Here is a 25,290-nt window from a genome sequence, read left to right as displayed (position 1 = left end):
GTGACTGGAAATATATTACTACGCTTTTTCAAAATCGAATCATAAAAAACAGATTGGTCTAATTTGTAAATAAATTTATATTTAAATTGCATTTAGTATTTAAAATAACATAGATTATTTAAAAAATATATATGTTCGCATATATTCATAACGTTTTTATTAAAAATTATTCTTACAATAATTGTATTTTTTGTACTATGTAAATTAATGTTTTACAAGGTAAAATTGCTTTTTGAAACATTCTTATAACATTCTCATTACATGAATATATGTAAGAAGTTTACGTCAATTGTGCCAATTTACGTCAAATATTAATATAAGATTTAATGTTCTTATATTGAAGAAAGACTTTATTTTATTTTGTGTATAATAACAACTTTTTGATTTTTAATTGTTTTAATTAACTATCTTGTTTATAACAATAGAAAGATAGCATATTGCACAATAAAAAAAACTCAATTTCCATTTTAAAATAAAAATTCGTACACTGAATGACGAAAAATGTCATGGTAAATTTGAATTGAAATTATATTCGTCAAAATAATAATAAATAGCGAAGATAATGAAATATCTCTATTAAATTTATCAAATTTAGAACATATTTATTTTTTTAGTTGTTTTTAGAACGTATTTTATTTGTTTGTATCAATTTGTAAGACAATTATCTAACATTATTATTTCTCTGTGTATTACATAATTACATTAAATTGTGTTATATAAGTATGATATAAATCACATAGATTACAAGAAATCAGTCAATCTTAACAAATAGACCCGTTGAGATTTTATTTACCCGCCTGCCGTATATAATTGTAAAACTTATACGAAGTTTTATCCCAAAATATATCATCCTGTGTATCATGTATGTTTCTTGATTCTTATATTTAATATAATATATGCCACGATATCCAAGGTAATAGAAAATAATATCAATACTGTCATATTGTGCCAGTAATTTACATGCTTCATATCAAATTCGATGAGGAACTTTTCAGGAATAGCAAAATGGCAATAATCTGCCGAACATTTCAATTTCGCTCGATCGTAACTACAATTATAAATAATTGCTTTTAGATTTTGTAATAGAAAAAAAAATATTACAACAAATACAACAAATTAACTTCATTATTTTTAAATAATAACCTAATGTTACTGTTTCCGTTATTTTATGTTATTTTAGTTTTATTGTTGTCATAGTTATTTTAAATAATAACTCAACAAAAATGTTATATAAAAATATAAATTTGCAAAATTCAAGATATATAATATAAATTAGAATTACTATAGTTACCATATATTAAAGTAAAAATTAAATAGTCTTACCCATAAATAGCTATCAATACTCCTTCAAAAGCATATTTGAGAAACGATAGGTGAAACAACCAATTTAAGTACGGATGCACGTCTTTGGCGTGCACAAAGAAACCACTAAACATAATGAAAAACATCATTGTAAACGGTCCAAAAATTGCACTATTCTGAAATAAAGCAATTATTAATTTACTTTTTGTATTTGCGTAAATGATATTAATTTTCCATTTACGCAATCGATTTCACTCCAAGATAAGAAAAGAAATAAAGATAATACAAGATTTTTTATATAAAGTGACAATGTGTATCTCAAAATAGATTAATACAAACCTGGACTTTTAATCCAGACCCTACGATGAGACCAGCCGTTTGGGCAACTAGACTAACGAGGAAGCACATAAGCATGTATAATCCAAGCCTTCTACTTTCATTAATCTGATCACTCATATAATATACTATGATGGAATAAATAGATGTGATAATAAGTTGAAGCAGAAAATCAGTCAATTTATTCGCTAAATAATACGATCGTAGTTTGTACCAACGATTAAAATGTTCACGTACGATTATCGGTAACTCCAAAGGAACTGCAAAACAAAAAAGATATTCGCCATTGTATTTTAGAAAATATTTGGTTAGATTTTAATATAAATTCTAAAATTATATGACTACTACAAGTTACATTATGAATATTACAAGTTTTATATTTTAATTGTTCATTTATATACAATTAAATTTCTATTCATTCTTGAAACATTAATACATTAATTTATGTATATTACTGTGCATGTTATGTCAGATAAATATATATATTTTTGAAAATTAGATTGCGCTGCAATTAAATACGTGCAAACTTACACATAAGCATTGTAGGACTAAACGCACTGTACATAAGAAACATTATGTTGAAATATGACAAATTAAAATTATCTAAAACGAAAGCGGCATCTTGACCAATTCTGAAATATAAAATGCCAATAATCAGAGCGATCGCAAAGTGCATTGAGATCCGTGAGAGCGTTAAGACCTGTAAATAAAAAATTGCAAGAATTTTAGATTTATTAATATTTATACTATAATTAATATTATAAAATGATTAATTACACTATAATATAAACTAATCGATCGCATTTTTATTAATTAATGAACTGAACTTTATTTGATTATAAATCATTTCCTTCTCGATATTTGTACAAGAGAAAGTGTAAATTTCTAAATGTAATGTCTCTTGTACATAGCAAAACGTATCCTGCATATAAAATAAGATTTTGTAAAGCGCAGCAATATTACTTTATTGCGAAATAATTTAATTGCATTTCTTTTGACAAGAATGCAAAATTGTCTCCAAGAATTGGCAGTATAATATGGGGTATGCTTAAATTCTATTTCGTAGGAATACAGTCTCTTAGGACCGAGTTGTTCCAAATTAATAATGTCATTGCTTTTTAAATGAAAGTCTTTCTTCGATCTCCATATATCACATCTGCCATTTTCGATCGATTCCATCAATTTGGATACATGGGGACCATAATCGCCATTGCATATCTCCATCACTACAAAAAAAGAATAATTTTAAATTTATGATACCAAGACTCTTGCATTTTAAACGAGCGATATGTTCGTTTAAAAAAAAAAGAAAATAAAAGAAGAAAGAAGAAAGAAGCTTACAGAAGTCAACGGGATAATAATGCGTCGGACAGTGCAATCCTATACTACTTAGATATGGCACCAAATTATACGTGCTGCCCGTATAAACGCAATTACCGTCAGCAATTACATAAAGATGATCCAGCATGTTAAAGAGGGTCGCGCTCGGTTGATGAATCGTGCAGATTATAGTTCGTCCTTCTTGCGCTAATTGCTTCAAAAGTGCTAAGCATTGTTTTGAAGTAACGCTATCTAGACCGCTAAAAAAAGACAAATTACGATTACAATTGCATAAGAGGTACGTGACAAAAATAAAAAAGAAAATAAGTACAGGCTTTCGTTGAGAGAATCATGTAATACCTACCTTGTAGGTTCATCAAAAAACATGACTGGTGGATTATTAATTAGTTCAAGTGCTATGGCAAGTCTTTTTCTTTGGCCTCCGCTAAGTTCGCCAGTAAGCGTATAACGAGACTCGTCGAGACTCATTGCTACTAATATTTCGTCGATCTGTGAAATTAAAAAATTTTCATGTAATAAATTCCCATTTTAGAAAAATATAACATAATATCAGCATGTAATTCGCCTATATCTACAATTGAACATATTTACAATTTCAATTTAACAAGATCAAATTTTATTACACACATTTCCTGACTCACGGTACATATAGATTTTTCAAATTTTAAAAAATTTTTATTGATTATTGCTAACATAAGAATATTATATGTATATTTTTCCGTTAAAATAAAAATGATTTCTTCCATAAAACAATAACTTTATATATCTTTTTAACTATTAAATAGTTTATTTAATAGTTAAAAAATTTTCTATATAATGGAATTTACCTTCTGCAATTTCTCATAGTGGTCCAATCCGAGTTTGAGATCAGCAGCAATAAGCATCGCTTCTTGCACCGTTAAAAGTGGCTGCAATTTATCGTCCTGCATTATGTAAGCGGATAGTTTACGAAATTCTGACATATTTCGCTGACGCCCATTCACCATAATTCTGCCACTAACCGAGGTTGTCCTAAAATACAACAAGTTGCTATAATCTATATCACGTAAGTTCTCCATATCATTACGCATAGTACGTAATCAATAATCCACGTGTCAAATAAATCTTTTCCGAGCAAAGATAAGCGAAATTACAACTAACTGATTAACCGATTAACAAATACACACACAACATGTATATCTTATAATTAATAAACAATTTATTGTCAACTATTAAATATGTATCTTACAAAATCTGCCAATCAATTGTTACATTTGTACGCTCAAGAAGGAAGAAGATAAGGCTGAGACAAAAGAAGATAAGAATGCGAAAGAGATAAGAATAAAATCTCATTTATGCTTTGCAAAATGCGATATCGCGATACATCGCATCAAGTGCATTTGAAGAACGGTTGAATATTGATATTGATATGTAATAAAGCCAAATGTGTAACCATGCAACCTTGAAGCCAGCCAGTACACATGCACCGCAACTTTGCATAAAAATTAAATGATCTTTTTAATAAAAAAAAAAAAAATGGAAATGATAACGAAGATTACCCATATCTAAATTCAAGGCTGTCCTTTTATCAGTTTCGTTATTCCCGATATTCCCGATCTGAATTTACATTCCACAGCTAATTTATATGACATGATTAAAAAGAATTTGTCAACTTATATGATACTTTGAAAAATTGAAATGTTATAGCTATAATCCCATACAGAATTATCCCATACGATAATTATCACGCTACTCGAAAAATATTAAGACGAAATTTGATAAGGTGCGGATTTCAACCGCACGTATTTAACGCAGCTATGATCCAATAGCTATGATCATAGTGAAGATTCTCATCAAGCCGGAATAATATTAATGAATATCATTTTGCGCCAACCAGTGTCTAACTCAAAATTCATCCGGAAATTTTATCATTCGAAATTTGATAACAGCTCAGTCCGAGGGAAAGAGACTCGTGCCAGAGTCGAAAAGTAATCAGAGATGATAATTTATGTTGTCTGCAAATCTGAGTATACGCACATCTGAAAATACGAAAGTCTCATGACAATTATAAGTAGAACATGATTTTTTGTATTCGAGATTATTATATTTGCAATTAAATTTCTCAAACAAATAAATATTTAATAAAGATGTCGAGTATAAGTGCCGGTTGTCCTGATTCTAATATTTTGAATTCTATTAAAACAATTCTTTTAAAACAAAACAATCCCCATTATTTTATTTATTTTATTTTGTGTCATAAAAAACAATAGGGAAAGCTACACTTGATACACCAAGAAAAATAAATCGTAAATAAAATGTTAATTCAAACTCAATTACTGCAATATAATATTTATTAATAAAAACATGCGTTTTATTAATTTCAATCACTGTATACATAATATTTACAGAAAACCAATGTAACCAATTTGTTTAATTTTAGTTTAATACTAATCTCCACTTCTAAATTATGTAATACATTTTAAAATATAAGAGAAAGGAAAGAAGCATCATAAAAGCATCATAAATTTTATATTCATAAAATCATAATTCTAATTACAAATTAACTATCTTAATGTAAAACTTTTGTAATAATCGATGACAATAAATGCTTGAATTTTTATTATCTTCTCACTTTATATTAAAAATTCATAAGTCGATAATTACATTTTTCTCTACTCATCACAAAATAAAATTTATCAGAGACTTATAGCATTAATTATATACTAACGTGAAACCAGCTAGGATGTCCATTAATGTAGATTTTCCAGAACCCGAAAGACCCATAATAGCTGTAAGTTCGCCCGGTCGAAAGTCACCATTAAGATCGCTCAGCAATTTTGTTCTCTCTATAAAACAGATGGAATAATCGTTCTTTGTAAAAAAAATTTAATGGTCACGCAAGGAAACGGTATTTAATATGCGTACAGCAATTTTCTTCTTTCTCTACAAAACAGATCGAATCGTTCTTTATAAAAAAAAAAATATTTAACGACTACACAAGGAAGCAATATTTAATATGCAAAAAGAGATAAATTCGTATAAGCAAAATGTAATCAATGTCCTAATTACAGTCAACCTAAACAAATTGTCGTATGCACCGAAGTGAAAGTCTCGCAAAGTAAGAACGGTATGCTGCCGCTGCTACAACATATATCCATAGAATAATAATACTACAAAACACAATATTACATATCAAAGAGTACAATGTTTGCATATTTTATAATTTGATGTTAAAGAAATAATAGTAGATTGGTGTTAGGAGTCTGGCGTTTTTTCCGCTTCGCACTCATATTTCATTTAATTTGCAGTCGAAATAACGAAAGACTAATAAGTCTTATCGTAACTCGTCGATATTTCAAATTAAAATCTAAATTCAATGTTTGTGACAAATTTAACATTTTATCTTTGATGTTTAGTCTGGTTCTTTTATATTTAATTTATTATCAATTTATTATCACAAGATTTATATTCATTTATGCTACGTCTAAAAAAGTATGACTCTATTATTTCATAGATCACTATCATTTGGTGCATTTAGCATTGTTTTTGCACTTACGATGTACTTTAATAAAAATTATTAGTGACATTATTAGTGACGAATCTAAATTGTGACAGAGGATGTACAATTTAATATAATAATAAATTTAATAAAATGTAGAAATGTAGAATGTAGAAATGTAGAATGTGTTTATAAGAAATTATTCATTAAATCTGATGTTTTAAGAATTAATATTAAAGATATTTGGATAAAAGATGCTTTTCATTTTTGAAAAAGAAATATATTTACATGAACTAGTTGAGAGATTTTTGTAGATCTAAAAATAGATATATTCTCTATTTTTTAGATCTAGATAAATGATATTCCGACAATAATTGAATATCAATCATAAGATTAACACACGCATCATATCTTCCTACACTTTGAAATGAAGTTAAACAGTAGCTCACGTATCTTATCGATTTCGAAGTGCTCTCAGCTGCTATCCATGTGTCTTTGTTCTGAGAACAAGTATTTGTCTCCTAAGCAACAAATTCTTATCTTAATTTTCAAATTTATAAAGTAAACAACAAAATTTATTATTTTTCTTATTGTCGCTTAAAGCAATACATTAATAAATACTTTAAATAGAATTATTTACCTGTTGTAACAATAATTTGTAATAATTATTTTTTAATTATTATTTATTCTATACATAATGGTGATAAATTCATATTCTGTAAACAATAATTATAATAATTCCACGTTACGTTAAAATAATATAATATAATTGAACAAGATTCGAATCAATCAAATCTGTAATAAAACTAATTAATTTTATCATCGGATATTTTGTTATATATTTATTTACTTTCTTCTCCTCTCGCGACAATAAACACATTCACATCTATAATCTATATTTACTTAATTTTATGTGATTTTCTGTTAAATATCACTCTTTACCCTTTGTTAAGATTCCCTTCCGCACGCTATACGTTATGTCTTCAAACAGCAGGTAAAGCGACCTGTTGACTTGTTGCGCGTCGTGCGCTCGTTGCGTATCATACATTCCTTTCGCGGATCTCATCGTCGCTTCGTCGCGTGGGATCGGCCTGTTGTCGCGCCTTTCTCGCTGGCAGTCTCCGCGTCGAGTTTTCGCCACGCGCGAGCGCGTTTCACATCTCCTCCGCGCGCTTTCCTTTCGCCCGATCAACTGGCGGACAACTTCGCAACGTTCGATTCTACGCGCGCCTTTATCCGCGCACGCCGTGCGAATAGGCTGAGCGCCTACGGCGCCGGCGCGTCGCGTCGCGTCACGTCGCGACAGCGAGAACTTCACTCGGGACGCACGCTCGCTTCGTTCTTTTGGCACGCGTTCCGCCCGTTTAAACGCGCACGACTAATGATCTTCGCTTCTTTCCGTCCGTCCTGTCGACCGAACAGCTATCGCGAAATCAATGTTCAAAGTCCGTCATCCCGTCAGCTCGTCACATCTGGTGTGAATCCGCGTTATCGGCAATGCGCGTTTTCGTTGAGATAAGATTTACTATTGTCGGAAGGAAAAGCAAAGCGCGTGATCACGTTACGATCACGACTTCTCACTTCAAAGAAATATTGAACGAAGTAAATTGAGTTTTTGAAAGAGATTTGAAGGGAAAAAAGATAATTTTTTATTTTACATCGGTTTACAGGATTCTATGTAGCATATACAACAAATAAAGGATTACAAGGGAAAAAAATCACATTTTCGCAAAGAAAATAAAATCAATAGATGAAGTAAAGAAATAATTGATAAGAATGCGCTTAATCTCTATTCTGATTTGATTTTTTTCTTCATTTCTTAAATTTTTTTTTTTAATATTAAAAAGTGGAATCTTTAAATAAATGATTTTTCTCGGTGAGAATTCTCTATTATTTTGACGGTGTATCCCTAAGTGTACGTAGAACCTGACAATGTTCTTAAAAAATATATATTTTAAACAATTCTAATCAGTTATCAATTTTTATGGATTATAAAAAGTTTTAGTAAATTTGAAAAAATAGATAAATTATTATTTTTCATAGAAATTAAAAAAAATCGGCAAATCTTCAAAAGTAGTCATTTCATCTTCCTTCTTCCTATGTACTTTACGAGCATGTAACATAGGAATGCGTATGTATTTTCCTATGTATTCCTATGTATTACGAGCATGTAACATAGGAATGCGTATGTATTTTCCTATGTATTTTCCGAACATTCTCGAAATCGTTTAATTCTTACGCTTTTAATATAGCATGAAAAAGCATCTTTGCGTTTGTAAAAGAGTGGGGAAGAAATATGGATTGGCATGAAGCACGGTTTTATAGACCTATTTATAGACCCTCACCTTCATCTTCTATTTCATTCGAAGGCCAATTTTGACCAAATTTCATTAATTCCATGATGGAAGCATCTATCGTTTAATGAAACATATATCCTTGGAAGTTGAAAAATCATATTTCTGAAAAATATCGTATTTTTAAGCTCAAATGGAATTTATTTTAAATATATATATATATATATATATATATATATATATATATATATATATATTCTTTTTAATTAAATATTATTTTTTTGCAATTTTGAGACCCAATGACCCAATATAAATTTTTAATGAAATCTGAATATTTTAATTTTCACATCCGCCATGTTAAATCCACCATTTTGAACTTCAATGTCCGATCTCATTTTTGTAGTAATTGTAGTTTAACGCTAAAAAATAGTTAAGTTGGATATGGTTTTTCCTTGAAAAAAGTTAATTAACTTTTCAAATAATATTTTTATTATTTTTTTCATAAACACGAATGTGATTATTATATGTTTTCGTTTGATATGCGGAAGAGAAAAGACAACGAAATGTCGAAGTGTACGGCTAGAAACTTCGTTCGCGAGCGCAACTCTGTCGGCTGAATCGATTCGATCGAGCGAATCAAAGTCGTCCGAATCGCTTTTCGAATATCAAATGTCGCGTGAAAAATTTTTCCATCTCTCGAATTTTACGCCTTCCCCGCGGAATTTTGCAGCGATCATCCTGAATGCGCGTAGCCAACTGACCGTCGGCGGTGGCGTACGTGACAAACGCCAAAAATTAGTATCGTGCACGCCGCAGGCAGGCGGCGCCACGGTCGTCGCGACCCAATCTGGAATTTGAGCTGGAACGCCACCTCTCGTTTGTACTCGTACGATTGACGCGCGGCTTACAGCATCGAGAATTCGCGTGCGTGTTGTGTCAAAGAGGAGCCGTGATATCCAAGACGGGACCGTGCGGACGATGGTACTGATACAGGAGAGGTGATCCCCAGGCCGTCGTGTAAGTAACCGCGCGTTTCCCTCTTCCCTCTCATCCGGATAATTCGTGTCTGCCTGTGATTTATCTCGCTCCCCGCGCGATGCCTCCGCGAGCTCGCGGCGAGTCACGATCGTGACTCTCCTCGTCGCCCCGCAGACGCTACCAGACACGCACATACGCACGCGTACATGTACGACCGGATAATGAGAAAGGATCGCTCGGATCGTCGGTCACGTCGGACGCATCGTCCGCCACGAAAACGCTTCCACCCGAGGGGGTTCCTCTGGCAACAATAGATAACTACCATTTTGTTTATAGACTCCTTCCACCACTACTACCACCATCACCACCACCACCACCACCACCACCATCACCATCATCGTCGGTGGCACCCTCTCTCTCCCGCCCCGCGCGCGTGCTCATAAGCCTCGAACCTAGTGCTGCGATCTTTCCCGTTACGAAAGTCGTTGGAAAAACCACGTGTTTGATTTTCAGCATTTTCTCACTTTTTTTTTTTTTCTTTCTCAGTTTTCTGATCGGCGCAACTGCTTATTCGTCCGCGTAATCTCTTATGGAAGCCTTCTATTCCCTGATGCAATCGCTGTTTGTTTACGCAAAGAAGTCGCACATGGCTTAGCACTCGAACGCGCGTGCGATTCGTCACGTGCGTCAGGAATACCTGACGAGGCTGAATGAGACGCGACGTGAGGAACATCAATCACTTGACGCGAGTAATATTTGTAACGTCGACACTTGTTAACGCTGCATTAACAATCGCTGCCGCGCCGAATCGGAGCAAAAATTTAATTGACTGGGGTATGACGTAATAGGATCTCGATAAAAAGAAATCGCGACGTTTGTTATTAAAAGATATAACAAACTGTTACCTTTCTCTAGTTAAGGATTAGTCTCGGAATTGTGATTAAATCTCAAAAATATCGTAATCGATCTTGCAATAATATAATGAACAGAAAGAGAAAAAGAAGTAAGGGTAGGTACATAAAAATTCTCTATGTGTTTTCTGTGTGCGATAAGAATGAATCAGCTATATAATAGGAGTTCCTTGAAAAGGATATATTTCTTGGGTATAATTGAAATAACGTAGTTTTTATCATTTTTTCTAATGGATAGTGAAAACTTGGACATGAATATCCTTTGAAATTAATTGCAAGAAACAGAAATAATAAATAATAATATATAATTTATAAAAATTATAAATAAGATTTTAAGTTACTACAAATATTATGAAGTATATATGAAATATAAAAATTAATAGATAGGGAGATTTTTAATTATAGATATCGAGCAAATTGAACATATATATATATATATATATATATATATATATATATATATAAAATATAAAAAAATAATATATATATCAAATTAAAAATTGTAAAACATAAATGTGTATGTATATATATATATATACACTAAATTTTTTTTTAATTTTTAAGAAAATTTATTAGAATTATTAAGTTAGAATTGATAAAAATACATTGTTTTTTATTAATTTCTTTATTAATATTTTTTGAGATACTATATATATTTTGTAACAAAAATAGAATCTGCTTAAAATGCATGTTAATGCTTTATCTGTATTTTTAATTGAAAACCAGAAACTAGTAAAACTAGTTCTATAATGTATTGAATAAAATTTTAATCAGATTTTTCCACTTAGACATAACTCTGTCATTTAGTTGAAAAAAAAGTTTCTATTTTTTTATGTTTCTACTTTTATAATTATGTGGCTAATTTTCATAATTTTGATATTTTTATCTGTGCTGCACCGTGTTATCGCGCAACACATCTATGTATTATGATTTGATTGAAATATTTAAAGTTCCAACTATCTCGTTTTATATTCATAAGACATTAATATTTTATTTTTCTTGATAATGTGATAAATTTTTACGCGTATTATCTCTTGTTTTCTATTAAGGAGTTTAACTAAAGAGTCATCCTAGTTATCTTTTATCAGGCTTTCTCATTTTCCTATTTCTTTTTCTAAACCCTAAACACAAAGAGTTATGTATCATTTATAAAATTATTGTTTTTGATCATGAAAGCATAGGAGATATAAATATTACCTTTTCCAAAAGACTTTGTTTTTATGCTATAAAGTAAATTAGAAAACGTGGATTACTTAATTGTAATTAATAATTAAATATGATTAATGATAATTTAAATGGAAATGTAAAATGTATTTTTATTAATACTAATAATATTATTATAAAAAAATTAGAAGTTTTTACATCCCGAATATTGTCGAAAATAATGTTGATTTACAGCTATTACAGATTCAGCGATGGCGAATAATAATTCGAGAGGGATACCTCGTATACAGGTCTTCAGACCGACATACGAAGAGTTCAAAGATTTTACGAAATATGTGGAATACATGGAAAGCCAGGGAGCTCATAAGGCTGGTTTGGCAAAAGTGATACCACCGCCCGAATGGATCCCGAGGAAAAAAGGCTACGATCTAGATGAGCTAGATCTCACCATTCCAGCGCCGATCTGCCAAGTTGTCACTGGAAAACAGGGGCTTTATCAACAAATTAATATCCAAAAGAAATCGATGACTGTACAAGAGTACAGTAAACTAGCCAATTCCGATCGTTATGCCACTCCTCGTCACTTCGATTATGAGGATTTGGAGAGGAAGTACTGGAAGAACATAACGTACGTAGCGCCGATTTACGGCGCAGATGTATCTGGTTCATTAACCGATCCGGACGTGAAAGAGTGGAACATCAATCATCTGGGAACGATTCTGGATTACGTCAACAAGGATTACGGTATATCCATCGATGGCGTCAACACGGCTTACCTGTATTTCGGAATGTGGAAAACTACGTTCGCTTGGCATACGGAGGACATGGACCTTTATTCTATAAATTATTTACACTTTGGCGCGCCGAAAACGTGGTACGCTATACCTCCGGAACACGGCCGTAGATTAGAGAGGCTTGCCAGCGGCTTTTTTCCATCTAGCTATCAGAGTTGTCCGGCCTTCTTGCGCCACAAAATGTCTCTGATATCTCCCCAGATACTAAGGCAGTACTCTATTCCGTGTAACAAGGTAAGTTTGTTTCCACTTATGCTAATTACGACATCTTAAATCTCTTCGGACTATCTCATACCTTCATTTTCGCAGATAACGCAAGAGGCTGGAGAAATAATGATTACATTTCCATACGGTTATCATGCTGGTTTTAATCACGGGTTCAATTGCGCCGAATCCACCAATTTTGCAACGCCTAGATGGGTAGAATATGGAAAGAGAGCTACGCAATGTACCTGCAGTAAAGATATGGTTAAAATATCTATGGATACTTTTGTAAAACGTTTTCAACCAGAAAGGTACATATGATCTAAGTGAGCTTTATTTAAAAATCGTTTAATAATTTTATGATTTTTCCCGCTAAACAATATGGTCAATTACGTCAGATATTTATTATAATCGATTTTTTGATAATGTAGGTATGAATTGTGGCTACGTGGTGAAGATATCGGTCCCCATCCAGAGGATCCTAGGCAAACTGCCGCGCCAATGCCTTCACAAATGGATCTATTATGTAGTAGTAGTAGTAACGGTGAATTACCACAGAGTTACTTGAACGCAGCACCAAAAAGTAAACGACATATGATTCATAAGAAGAAGAACATTATAAGTACGAATCCTAGTGTTAATATGGAAGAACTTGTGAACCGAGCGGATATCCCACCGGATGTTAAAAAGGCCTTGCAAGATCTTGAGTTTGAAGATGTATTAGAGGAACCACCGGACGAACAACAATTAGAGGTTCTAGAAGATATCTGGTTGAAAGCAGGAGAAATGGGTAAAACCTTGTACATTTCTATTTCTGTTATTGTAACTTTTGCTATTATGCATCTTGTGTTATTCGCAAAATTTACTAATTATATACTTTTATTTTAGATGTTGATGAAGCAACCGTGTACGATGACGGTTATAATCGTAAGAAAAGTAAGAAAAGAAAGAAAAAGCAAAGCGGAGAAAAAGAAAAGAAATCAAAAGCTGAATCAAAATCTAAAAAGGATATCAGCAAAATTCATACACAGGTTATAGATGATATAATTAAAACCGAAGTGAAAATTGAAGAAGAAGAAAACTTAGAAAGTACGTTTGAATATGTGTCCCAAGAAAATATTGAAGAAATTCATATACCTCAGGGCAGTTATAATGACAAGATAATTATAGAAGATGATACTGTTGATCCTTTAAAGATAGACGACAAATCTTCAGATTTTAATTCTCCAGATTTTAATATTTCGGATTTTAAACCTCCAGAAGTGAATTTGAATCCTCCAGAAATTATTGAAAAATGTTCCAAAAAGAAGAAGAAGCATTCAAAGCATAGTGAAAGAAAATTAAAACCAAGTGAAAAAAAATTAAAACCAAAACATGTGTCTAAAAGTAAACGTAAACGTGATGTATTGCTCTTCGATTCTATATCAACTTCAGATGCCAGTGTTCAATGTAAAAAGAAATTACCGCCTTTTGATATTAATATTTCCGAGAACCAAAGAAATATGTTAACATCAGTAACACCAGTAGTTATGCTTGTTGACGAACTCAATAAGAAATTATCCAAGAATATAACTAATACTAATCAATTAATAAATCATATGTCTAATGATACGACAAGATTAACAAATACTGCAGTAGAGAGTAATCCAGTTATTTGTTCGTTGCCGAATAATAGAAGTGATTCAACAAACATATTTACAAATTCCAATTTTACAAAAAATCATTACGCTACCGTACAAACTTCGAATTCTGGATATCAGAACGAAAATTCAAAAGCTGCCGTAGCCACTCATCTGAAACAATCTACAGTACAATCTACAATAAATTATAAAAATACTACGATGTCTACAAGTGCGATATGTACAGAAAACGAATCGATAAAAACTAAATCTCCTAAAGAAAGCTTATTAAAAGCACCTCGTTTAATGTATCGACCTGATATATCAATTAAAATACCAAAACCACAAGTAGAAAATGCTGAAAAACAGCAAGGATTGCATCCAATTGTGGAAAATGGACCCAGGCTTTGGTGTTCAAATGTATTGTTCGTACCATCTCTCTGTCAAAATCCACCAATTTTGGAAAATGAAATAGAAATGCAGTCTACGGAAAACAATAGCGCTGCTAAAAATACTCCACCGTCGTTAGAAATTCCAGTGTTTTTTCAAATGTCTAATATACATAGTTCCGGTTTTTCCAAAAATAATGTGCCCCAGCCGTTCAATCAACATAGTTCGCTTTTTCAAATCCCAGTAAGATCTCCTATGATCGATGATTCCAAGGAGTGTGCACAGAATTTATGGCAAGGCAATCCTTCATATTCAAATGCTTCTAAAGCATCTACAATAAATAAGCAGAAAGCTATGCAAATTCCTGGATTTAGGAATTCATCTTTGATGATATCAAAGACAAACGTATCAAAATATTCACCACCAATCATTAATCAATATTCACCTTCTAAGCTTCTGAAAAATACTGAATATCCTGATATGCCGATAAATACTGATCCTTTATCTGTGCCTACAAACTTTTTAAAACAAAGTACACCGAAAGTTACCAAAAGCGCGTCGCGGCCAAGAACGCAAAAAGGGCATACATCACGTAGAAAGTCAGCAAAGAATGACAAATTGAGTAATAATGAATCTTCAAGTAACACTTCCCAATCATCTGTTACGAGTATTTCTGTTGCAACTCAAATTAACAATCTTATCGATACATCGATACGGCCGATTTTGTCTGATACAAATGACATTTCACGACTTACAATTACACGAATAAACACATCGCATTCGAACAATCGTGCTTCGATTTCGAAGAAAAAACCGGCTGTAGCTAATCAAAATGAAGACGAGCATTCAAATATAATTGACAATAAGACACAGTTACAGAAAGATAATATCTGCCCTATGCCTAAGAAACAATGTAGAACATCTATATCAAGAAAAAAGCCCAAAGAAAAAAAAGCTACGACGAGAAAAAAGCAATCGACTATTGCTCCTGCGACTTTTGCTTCTGCGACTTTTGCTCCTGCGACTTTTGCCGCTGCGACTTTTGCTCCTACGACTGTCACTCCTGACATAATTGATATTGTTCTGGATCCTATTAATCCTACGACCGCCCCTGCGTCCATTGCTCCTACGACTATTGCTCCTGCAACAATGGCTTCTGCGAACATTGCTTCTACGACCATTGCTTCTATGGATGTTGTTCTTGAAGTTGCTTCCGCAGCCATTGATACTGCTTCTACAATAAGTGTTTCTGAAACTGTTGCTCCCACGACTGTTGCTTCTGCAACTACTCCTGCAGTTGTTGTACCTACGGCTGCTGCTCCTGCGACCGAAACTACGAAAGATCAATTCAAGTCAACACAGCCTGCCGATACATCACAATTCTGTAGTTCTCAGCTAGCATCAATGATACCAGGGCACATTTCTGAGATGATCTTTCCGAAGATGCCAAATATTGAGCTGCTAAAAGCGTTCAATGATTATTGGAGCGCTCAGGTCTCTCATTGTGCAGTATGCGCTACTTTTGCCTCATGTACAAGCGGAAGCAGTAGAATGATGCCACCTGATTGGAAATATTGCACATCAACTATGTTACCTGATAGTACACCCATATGGGTAAGCGTAATTATTAATTGATTTCTCTCTAAATGCACGCGACAGAAATTATGCGGGAATACATATTGAAAAAATGATTCGTATGATTTAGGTATCGTCCAGTATTTTTTTGGCAAATTCCAAGGAGCAAATTGTGGAGCCAGAAAATAACAAACTGTTACGATGCAGGGAGTGTCACGTAACTGTTCACGCATCTTGTTATGGTATAACGCTACTACCAGCGGATATCCAAGACTGGGCGTGCGACAGATGTAAATGTGGTGCTAGGAAAAATGCGGTGTGTGTTTAACAAATTTAATTCTTTTTTCTTCAGGCTGCTCAAGTTCGTACTCGTCTAATCTCATTTTATTCCAAATATTTTATTTCAGATATGTTGCCTGTGTCCAATGTATGGCGGCCCTCTGAAGCGCACCAGTGACAGTAGATGGGCGCACATCTTATGCACGCTTATGATACCAGGAGCTACGTTCAAAGATGCCATAAATAAAGATCCTATCAACGTATTAACACTTATGACGGATGTGCTGCAAAAAAAATGTTGTTTCTGCGGACAGGAAAATGGAGCGTGTCTCAAGTGTAACCAATGCAACAATGTGTTCCATCCATCTTGCGGTCTCGTAGCAGGCGCTACGTATACTATACCGGTGTACAATTCACAGGAGTTACAGGTATAATATTTCTTTAATTGTAAGACATGATTGCTATAAGTTTATAAGTGTTAACATTATTTGCGCCATGCAGGTAACGTGTAACGAACACGACGAGGGCAAGGAAAAGATCCCGCAGATACGCCAAGGGGAGACTGTCTGGGCGAAGCATCGTAACGCCCGATATTATCAAGCCAAAGTAGAAGCTATCCAAGATATCCTCTTTTACATGGTTACATTTGACGATAAGAGCTTCAGTGATGATCTGTATCCCTCAGATATAATTGTAAGTGAATTACAACAATTTTTCTCATTTTGTTAATTCAATCTTTGCAAACACACATATACGCACGCACGTACACACATAGCCAAGATCTGCCAGTTTTTTTATGATCAAAAATTAAAATTTATTTTAAAATTACTTTTGTTTTTTACATACTCTTTTTACATACTCTTCGAAACATGTTCTATGTCTTACTTTATTGATTTATTTAGAATTATGATCCTGGAAATACACCTTCACTCGGAGCCGCAGTACAAGTTAACTGGACAGACGGTCAAACATATAACGGTGTTTTCGAAGGTACAAATCATCGGATAATGTTTACTGTAAGTAATTTTAATATCAGAATCTAAAGATTAATTTGTTCCTTGCATTATCCAGTTATTAATTATGATCTGTAATAACTTTTCTCTTTTAGGTGATTTTCGAAGATGGTTCTCAACTCGTTTTAAAACGCAATGAAATCTATAGTTTACAAGAAGATATGCCAAAAAGAGTGCGTTCTCGTTTGGTGAGTTTAGTCATAAATTAATCATCAAATTAATATCATATTGCATCATTCATGTGGCTTATTCTCTTTATTTGATTATCTTTCGTCTTTTTATTATCTACGTTATTCTTATGTTTGCTTTTCTGTTTCTCTGTTGGTTTATTAAAGTCTGTTGCAACTGAAATGAAGCATCGATCTCATCTTTATGGCACAGAAGGTGAAACAGAGGCGCATAGAAAAGTGAAACAATCGAAAAATTATGATTGAGTAGCAATATAACATTTTAATGTAAATAATTATTAAGTGAAGGGAGCATAGAACCCTTTTGTAAATAATAGATATGAAAATTTATATTTTATAATCGCGATTCTCCCAATTTCTCTCTCGACTACTCAATTTTGGACTAATCGAACGGTATAGAAACTTTACTTTTTCCTTATATCCAATAATTTCTGTTTTAGTTAACCGATGTTTTCAACGATGAAGATTATAATTACATTTAACTTTCTTTGATGTTAAATTATTAGTTAACAGTATTGTCACTATGTAATTGTCTAAATATATTTTATATTCGTGTCTATACCGTATTTAATGTGGACTATTTTTATTAATGTTAACTATGTTAATATTAGGATTAATGTATGTATGTATATATACACACACACACACACGAATACATATATATATATATAATATGCATATATGTGTGTATATATATATATATATATATATATATATATATACATACATATATATACATACATATACATATATGTGCATATATATATATATATATATATATATATATATATATACTTGCGTACCTAATATCGTATTTTGACAGCACCAATGAAAAGTATTGATATTCTTGAATAAGAATGTTGTATAATCTTTTGCTTGAAGTTGATTAAATCATATAAAAGGCGTTAAAATAATGGTTCAAGAAAAATTTATTTAGAGGAATAAAATTTTATGCATTTGATCCGAACAAAATTCTCTGAACTTTTATAGTTACATTCTCTTCTCTCTCTCTCTCTCTCTCTCTCTCTCTCTCTCTCTCTCTCTCTCTCTCTCTCTCTCTCTCACACACACACACACACACACACACACACACATACATTTCCTATATTTCTTTGAAAAAAAAATTACAATAGTTATTAAAAAAAAAGCTTTTGCAAAACTTTTTTATAAATTTATTATTATAATACTTTTCGTTGAGACTGTGGATTATTGTAAACAAACTGTGCATTGGTGATGTATTTCTCAATATTTTGCTGTCAATACTTGAGTATTGCTGAATCATGAAATTGTCCATTAATTGAAATGATCCACATTTCATATATGTGATGTTTTATATTTCTCAAATTGAATCAAGAAAAAAAGCATAATTACGTGAGAAATAAGTATCAAAATGCATATATTTTTTAAATGTATTTATGTATTTATCTAATTTTATGTATTATATAAACATACTTTTTATGGTAGGTAATAATGTGACACGATTTTAGCGATTAGCTGCGCGCATAAGTTTTATTTTGTTTTAAGAATGGATGTCAACAGCTGTAATGTATTATAATTGTATTACAAGTTTTTATGTTCAAGATCAGCGCCGAAAAATACTGAAAGGATTCACCAATTGCTCATGAATATCAACATTTGAATTAATTTATAATTTCCATGAGTTATTTATTTTTCATCAACATCACGATGTAGAATCCATCCAATTGAGTAGTAAAAAAAATTGCAAAATTTCGAGAAAAGGAAGTAAAAATAAAGATCTGTTATTGCTATTATCATTAAAAAAAATATTTAGGATATAAAACATTGAAGATGAAGATACGATATACCGCAACGAGAATATTATAGAGGCAATTTTATATCATCTAAGATATTTGTTCGAATTACTTTAAATTACAAAAGAAATTAATAATAAATAATGTACATAATAAATTTACATACATAGAGGTACTAAACATGCAGTTTCATATTATACATGCAATATTATATAAAGTAAATTTGATGTAAATTACTTTATTTCCGTGTAATCAGTTGAAATTATATACTGTTGAGTCTTTCACTAATTTTAATTCTAGTCGCTATTTTTATTCTGTTTTATTACTTAAAGTTACAAGACAGAGCAAATTAGTAAGAACAGTATTACCTTCCTTGTAGAAATTGCTGTGATGGCAATATTACTTTTGCGTGTGGCACCTATATATTTGTATGAAAAAATATAATAAACAATAGAAAATATCTCAAGAGTTATGTTAATATACGAGTAACGAACAAGACTGCGATTATTGTTATCACTGTTATTACTAATAGGATAGAAATAATCCTTCTGTAACGATGCTTATTTTTAAATATGCTTTTCATAGATAAAATAATTTTTAAACATATTCGTATCTTCAATATATTAATTCAATTTCTAATTAAGTTTAAAATAAAGTATAAAATATAGTAATAATAATATTTGTAAAATTAACATGGAGTAAATTTGTCAGTTTGTTATATTAACTGTTCAAATGCTCTTACTGAAAATAAATTCTATTGTAAACTTTAAGAAGAAATATCATATAATGTCATAAATAAAAAAATTTTTAAAACAAACTATAATTGTGTAAATTAATTCTCTGACTAGAGCTTACTTTACATAAATGCGAAATAGAATTAATCCTGTTTATCGTTATTCTATTCATAAAATGTAATTATTTCTTCGTGTTGATTATTAATGTTGTAAAAATATAAATAAAATGGTTAACATTATAAACCATATTACATAAAAACATGATATGTTTACATATAAATTTGCAGGTCTATTAGAAGCATAGAGTTGGATCATTTTGGATTGGATTGTATAAGGATTTGAAAAACCTGCATTTAAATGTAAAAATGACATAGATGCAATATGAAATAATAAAGAAAATGAATGTGAATATATCTATTTGACGATCTATAGATTTTTTATCATACAAAAAAGAATGATTAAAAAATTGGTGTAAAAAAAGTATTTTTTCTTAAAGAAATTCGACGATTAACAATATTTATTTCCGCTTTACACTTTTTTTATAAAATACGATAGCCTTTATAAAATACGATATTTTCTCAGACAAAAAAGATCATATTTCCTACAAGATATGTGCAAATAGAGAGAGGAAAAGAGAGAATGTGTAATATTAATTAATTAACAGAACCTTTACACATATAAACATAATTTCACATATCCATAGATAATACTAAAATGCAAATTAAATAAAGTTTAAACTAGTACATTGTTTAGTGCGTTTTTAAATACAACTATAATTAACTATAATTATAATAATAATTATAATTAACTATAATTATAATTATAATTAACTATAATTATAATACAACTATAAATTATAATAGCGGCGCTCTCGAAGATACCTTGTGTCATGTATATCCATTCTTTAATTTGTCACATAGCTTTATACACAGATACTCAACTTTATATAAACCTTGTCATTTTAATCCTTAAATATTATCATTTCTCGCGACCATATTCATCAGAGTTAATACGAAAGACTTAAATAAAGTACTTTAGGAAACTTCTGCGATTGATGATATCCGGCGTTCTTCAGTCTTCGCATCGCTAAAAAGCATTCTCAGAACATCTAAGATAAAAGACCAAGAAATGAAGCAGGAATTATAAATTCGTTGGGTCTCCCGGCGATCTTTTAACTTGCGCTTTTTCCTAGAGCTTCCGACGGAATCTCTCCGACGGAAGCTCGTTACATGTTCACATTTTCCAAAAGTGTGTCCGAAATTTCTGCGACTAGGTCGCACCTCGAAGAGATCGTGGGCAACACCACAAATACTATATTCGATTAGGATCGTATATTTGACTCATCTTCTGTTGAGCTTGCACCAAAGCGCGCTCGCCGTTAGGAGGTGCATCAGCACCCCGATGCCGAGGATGAGTATCAGATTATTCACCACGTTTACGTCGTTGATGTCCATCTCGTTGAGAAATTTGGTCGGCCTTTTGTAGTGACAGTAGAACTCGTCGCACTTCAGGTCCATCCGGTCGAATCCGTACACGGTGTACAGCAGGCTGTGGAAGCCCGCGCGAAAGTACGACACGTGGAACATCCAGCGGAAGAGGATCGGCGTGTCTATGTAGCGTATGCAAAAGCCGAAAATGGAGAACAGCACCGCGATTATCGGACCGGCGAAGACCGCAATCTGCAAGAGAATATTTGGAAATTCTTATTATTTTCTTTCTTTTTTTTTTTTTTTTTTTTTTTTTTTTTTCTTCTTTCAGCGCGCGTATAACTTCATTCTGTAACATTCCGTTTCAACGTTGTATATTTATATTTACATAATTGTGACTACTACTGAGTAAAAAAATTACAATTAACACGTCACATATAACGTGTGTATTGTACTCCGTTACATTACAACATGCAATTATTTGTGTTATTTATTTCCCGAGTTAACGTATTCAAGTATAATCTTCGGATAAGTAGAAATGTGTTATTTATTTCCCGAGTTAACGTATTCAAGTATAATCTTCGGATGAGTAGAAATGTATAAATTTACATATTTATAATGTACAGAGATAATAAGTGTCGTTGACACGTGAGCGTTTAAATGTCTTTTCAATTATTTCTATATTTATCACGTTGAATATAGAATGTATTTGCGGATTCGTATCCGTACATTTGAATTTCAGAACGGCAGGATTGAATTCTTAACGCATTTTTAACGCGTTAATTTGAACTAAAATATCCGTGTGTAAAATAATGACCGAAGACAAAATTCTCTGAAGATACGAAAAAAATATCACGCAACGGTTCGAAATTTTTTACGTACAAATTTTCTTTTGTTTGCACGAGGCGAGCGAAAACGCAAGTTGAAACGAAGATAAAACGACAGTGAAGCTAACAACGTAAAACGCAAAGAAAAATTGCAAAATACTAACATTTAAGATTTAATCATCCACTCACAAACAGATAAATCGCTCGAATCTCACTTGACTTAATTAAAGCCTGTTCTTTTCAGCTGAATTTCTTTCACTGAATTCATCTTTCTTTCTTTTCTCTCAATGTTGAAGAGAAAAGGAGAAAAGATGCAACTGTGCAAGACTGTTCAAAACTGGGGGGGAAAAAAAAAAAAAAAAAAAAAATAACAGATCTTTAATCTGCAAATTTACTGACCCGCGTAAATTTAAATTATTACGAGTTTACTTAGGTTTAAGAAATATTTAGGGAGGAAAGCGTCCCGAAGAGATTCACCTTAATCGGCGTGGTAACGCCGATGAAGAAACCCCAAGCTTGCGCCGTCAGGCTGGCGGCTATGCTGACTATCATGAAGAATATTATACGATTCGTCTCTACAGGCTGTCCTGTTAACCAGTAGCTTACTGCGAGATATGTCGCCGCACAGGCCGCTTGGAAAGGTATCTCGACCAGCAACATACTGATATAATACGGGGCCAGCCGGTACCAGCGATTGAAATGCTCCCTCGTGAGAATCCGCATCTCCAGTGGGACTGAAACCGAAAGGTGTGAACAAATGAAACCTGACAACAACATAATTCGATAATTGAGATCTATCAAGTAATACCATTTGGCACCATTTTTCATTTCGCGTGGACAGAAGAATTAATCTTTCGTTGTTTAACACAGAAAAAGAAACATTAGGTTCGGAACAATGATTATTATAGTTAAAGGATTTACTTAAAATTCAGTTGATCGCCTATTTATCGATCGATTATTGCTAATCTGCATTTAATTTGCACTTAATTTTTACTCTGTACAAAAAAAAATAGATTTTTTTTATCGACGGAATTGCGTAAGATCGACATCGACGATATATCATTATAGAACAATTAACCTGCTTTTGCGACTTAATAGTTAATAATTTAAACTACACGATATCCACTTGTCTATGAGCATTAAAGGTGATAGATTACCAGATTATTCATTATAAATTGCATTCATGATAAATAAATTCAGACCGGTAATACGCTCGAATATGCATTAAGACTATAAACGGTTATCGCGTTATTAATCGCCCTGAGACTCCAACTCATTTTTCTTGTGAACGTTGCGAGATGCATCGGCGAGAGTCGCGTCTGGTGACCGCTCTATGAAATTTAATCACAACAGCTGTGACAGAGATATTCACGTTTCCTTGACCTATATCTCGGCTTAATAACAGCGCGGCGCCGAGCGTTCACGAATATTACACGCTCGACGCAGCAACGCGCGGTGAAGATAATTATCGTCGGCCAATTTACGGCCGATTTCGAAAGATAAGCGAGATTAGTGACGACAGTTCCGGAGAGCTGGCGATGATGGACGTTCTCGAGAGCTAGTGAAATTCAGGAGTGCACGTACACATATATACGTGTATGCGCAAGCACATGTACGCATATGTGTGCGCGTACGCAAAAATGAAATTTGGGAAGTCAAATAGACTCGAGGTGAAATCTGAGATTCATTCCATCATTCGGGCAGATTACATGAAATCAGCAAAAAAATGAAGTAATGAAAGAAACTGGTGAAATCTGGCCTTCGATATCCCTCGATCTAACATGCAACGGCGTTGCGCAGATTTAAAAAAAAAAAAAAAAAAACCTAATTGTCGCTCGACGAAGTCAAACCGCTGCACGCTAAGTCAGAAAATACATATTGCAAAAATCGCAAAATATTATTGCCGCGCGTGCGCATTAAACTCACATTCCGCTAATAGAATCTACAAATGATGGTATCGCACTTATGTCGGTGTATTCGATTTTAGATATACGGATTTCGCATTTCTCGAGCGAAATCTATTCTAAAAATTGCTTGAAAATTAATATAATAATTTGTATTATATAAAATCAATCTGTAAATTCAATAATTCAAAAATCGTAGCTGAAGAGTTCGTAGCTGAAGAGTCACGGCGTTGCGGTTGAAATATTAAATAAAGTTAAATCACGTCACTGCGGTTGAAATATTAAATAAAATTAAATTACGTGAAATTAAAGACGAGTGAAATTGAAAAATGTGAATGGGAAATACAGTCCAGTTATAAATTCTGACATGTAATGACATGTAGACGAGTTTAATAACAATTGAATTAAAATCCTCGCGTGAACTGGCAGATAAATAGATAATTTCGTATTATCATTGACGTTTAAATTATATGATGTACTTGAAAAAAGACGTCTAAACATGTCGAAGAGATGTTAACAATCGGTTACATTTATAACCATGTACAATAATATCAATTGTGACTAATAGGAATCTGTCATCGTGATGACTAATGCGAATAACACACCAATGTTTCCTTTGATAAATTACAAGGTTGTTATATTTCTTTATCCGACATATTATAGATTATGCAGTTTGTTGATACTATGAGTCTTGATACATGCAGACGTCAATTTGTCATTATTTTTTAACTGCAGACTCGTGACAGAGTAAAAATTGAAT

At 32.3% G+C, this 25,290-nt stretch overlaps 3 protein-coding genes across 14 annotated transcripts in view; 1 reads left to right on the top strand and 2 right to left on the bottom strand.

Moving 5' to 3' along the window:
* Positions 1-140: 140 nt before the first annotated feature.
* Positions 141-10,075, bottom strand: LOC105432943 (ATP-binding cassette sub-family G member 1). Of its 5 annotated transcripts, none has more exons than XM_089082584.1 (11): positions 10,052-10,075; positions 8,803-8,916; positions 5,687-5,804; positions 3,807-3,990; positions 3,323-3,468; positions 2,980-3,218; positions 2,602-2,864; positions 2,170-2,338; positions 1,642-1,898; positions 1,324-1,478; positions 141-1,048 (listed from the first exon to the last, which is right to left on the bottom strand). In XM_089082584.1, the coding sequence occupies exons 2-11, from the start codon at positions 8,855-8,857 to the stop codon at positions 859-861; spliced, it is 1,776 nt and encodes a 591-aa protein (XP_088938710.1). In that variant the 5' UTR covers positions 8,858-8,916; positions 10,052-10,075; the 3' UTR covers positions 141-858. The 5 variants fall into 5 exon arrangements, with proteins under 5 accessions (XP_088938710.1, XP_011646264.2, XP_088938709.1 ...); XM_011647962.3 differs by lacking the exon at positions 10,052-10,075 and adding an exon at positions 9,329-9,606; XM_089082583.1 differs by lacking the exon at positions 10,052-10,075 and adding an exon at positions 9,459-9,606.
* The window catches only part of LOC105432945 (uncharacterized), a 19,226-nt gene continuing 3,548 nt past the window's right edge, over positions 9,613-25,290 (top strand). The window contains exons 1-12 of one of the 4 annotated variants that reach the window (XM_011647973.3): positions 9,630-9,768; positions 10,276-10,738; positions 12,039-12,832; positions 12,908-13,113; positions 13,234-13,592; positions 13,691-16,425; positions 16,517-16,702; positions 16,794-17,093; positions 17,167-17,358; positions 17,568-17,681; positions 17,774-17,866; positions 18,307-20,455. In XM_011647973.3, coding sequence (XP_011646275.2) covers positions 10,711-10,738; positions 12,039-12,832; positions 12,908-13,113; positions 13,234-13,592; positions 13,691-16,425; positions 16,517-16,702; positions 16,794-17,093; positions 17,167-17,358; positions 17,568-17,681; positions 17,774-17,866; positions 18,307-18,348 — 5,049 coding nt within the window. In that variant the 5' untranslated portion in view covers positions 9,630-9,768; positions 10,276-10,710 and the 3' untranslated portion in view covers positions 18,349-20,455. Of the gene's footprint in view, positions 9,769-10,275; positions 10,739-12,038; positions 12,833-12,907; positions 13,114-13,233; positions 13,593-13,690; positions 16,426-16,516; positions 16,703-16,793; positions 17,094-17,166; positions 17,359-17,567; positions 17,682-17,773; positions 17,867-18,013; positions 20,456-25,290 lie in introns of those variants that run through there. The other 3 variants (XM_011647971.3, XM_011647972.3, XM_089082576.1) reach the window with 3 other exon arrangements.
* LOC105432944 (ATP-binding cassette subfamily G member 4) overlaps positions 20,872-25,290 on the bottom strand; it is a 24,615-nt gene continuing 20,196 nt past the window's right edge. For all 5 annotated transcript variants that reach the window (XM_011647967.3, XM_089082581.1, XM_011647968.3 and 2 more), the window contains 2 exons: positions 23,104-23,360; positions 20,872-22,051 (listed from right to left, as the gene is read on the bottom strand). In XM_011647967.3, the coding sequence (XP_011646269.2) occupies positions 21,713-22,051; positions 23,104-23,360 (596 nt within the window). In that variant the 3' untranslated portion in view covers positions 20,872-21,712. The remainder of the gene's footprint in view (positions 22,052-23,103; positions 23,361-25,290) is intronic.

Source organism: Pogonomyrmex barbatus, unplaced genomic scaffold (genome assembly GCF_055798465.1).
Source record: "Pogonomyrmex barbatus isolate J1 unplaced genomic scaffold, ASM5579846v1 scaffold6, whole genome shotgun sequence".
In the NCBI taxonomy this organism is placed as follows: domain Eukaryota; kingdom Metazoa; phylum Arthropoda; class Insecta; order Hymenoptera; family Formicidae; genus Pogonomyrmex; species Pogonomyrmex barbatus.
This window is presented reverse-complemented; position numbering and strand designations above follow the sequence as displayed.

Bases quoted from the DNA above. Each gene is read 5' to 3' on its own strand.
- LOC105432943 (XM_011647961.3), bottom strand. From the start codon at position 7,523: ATGAGATCCGCGAAAGGAATGTATGATACGCAACGAGCGCACGACGCG. The intron at 3,219-3,322 runs GTAGGTATTACA...GTCTTTTTTTAG, and splicing joins TTTTTTGATGAACCTACAAG to CGGTCTAGATAGCGTTACTT. The intron at 1,899-2,169 runs GTAAGTTTGCAC...TTTGTTTTGCAG, and splicing joins TAGTCCTACAATGCTTATGT to TTCCTTTGGAGTTACCGATA.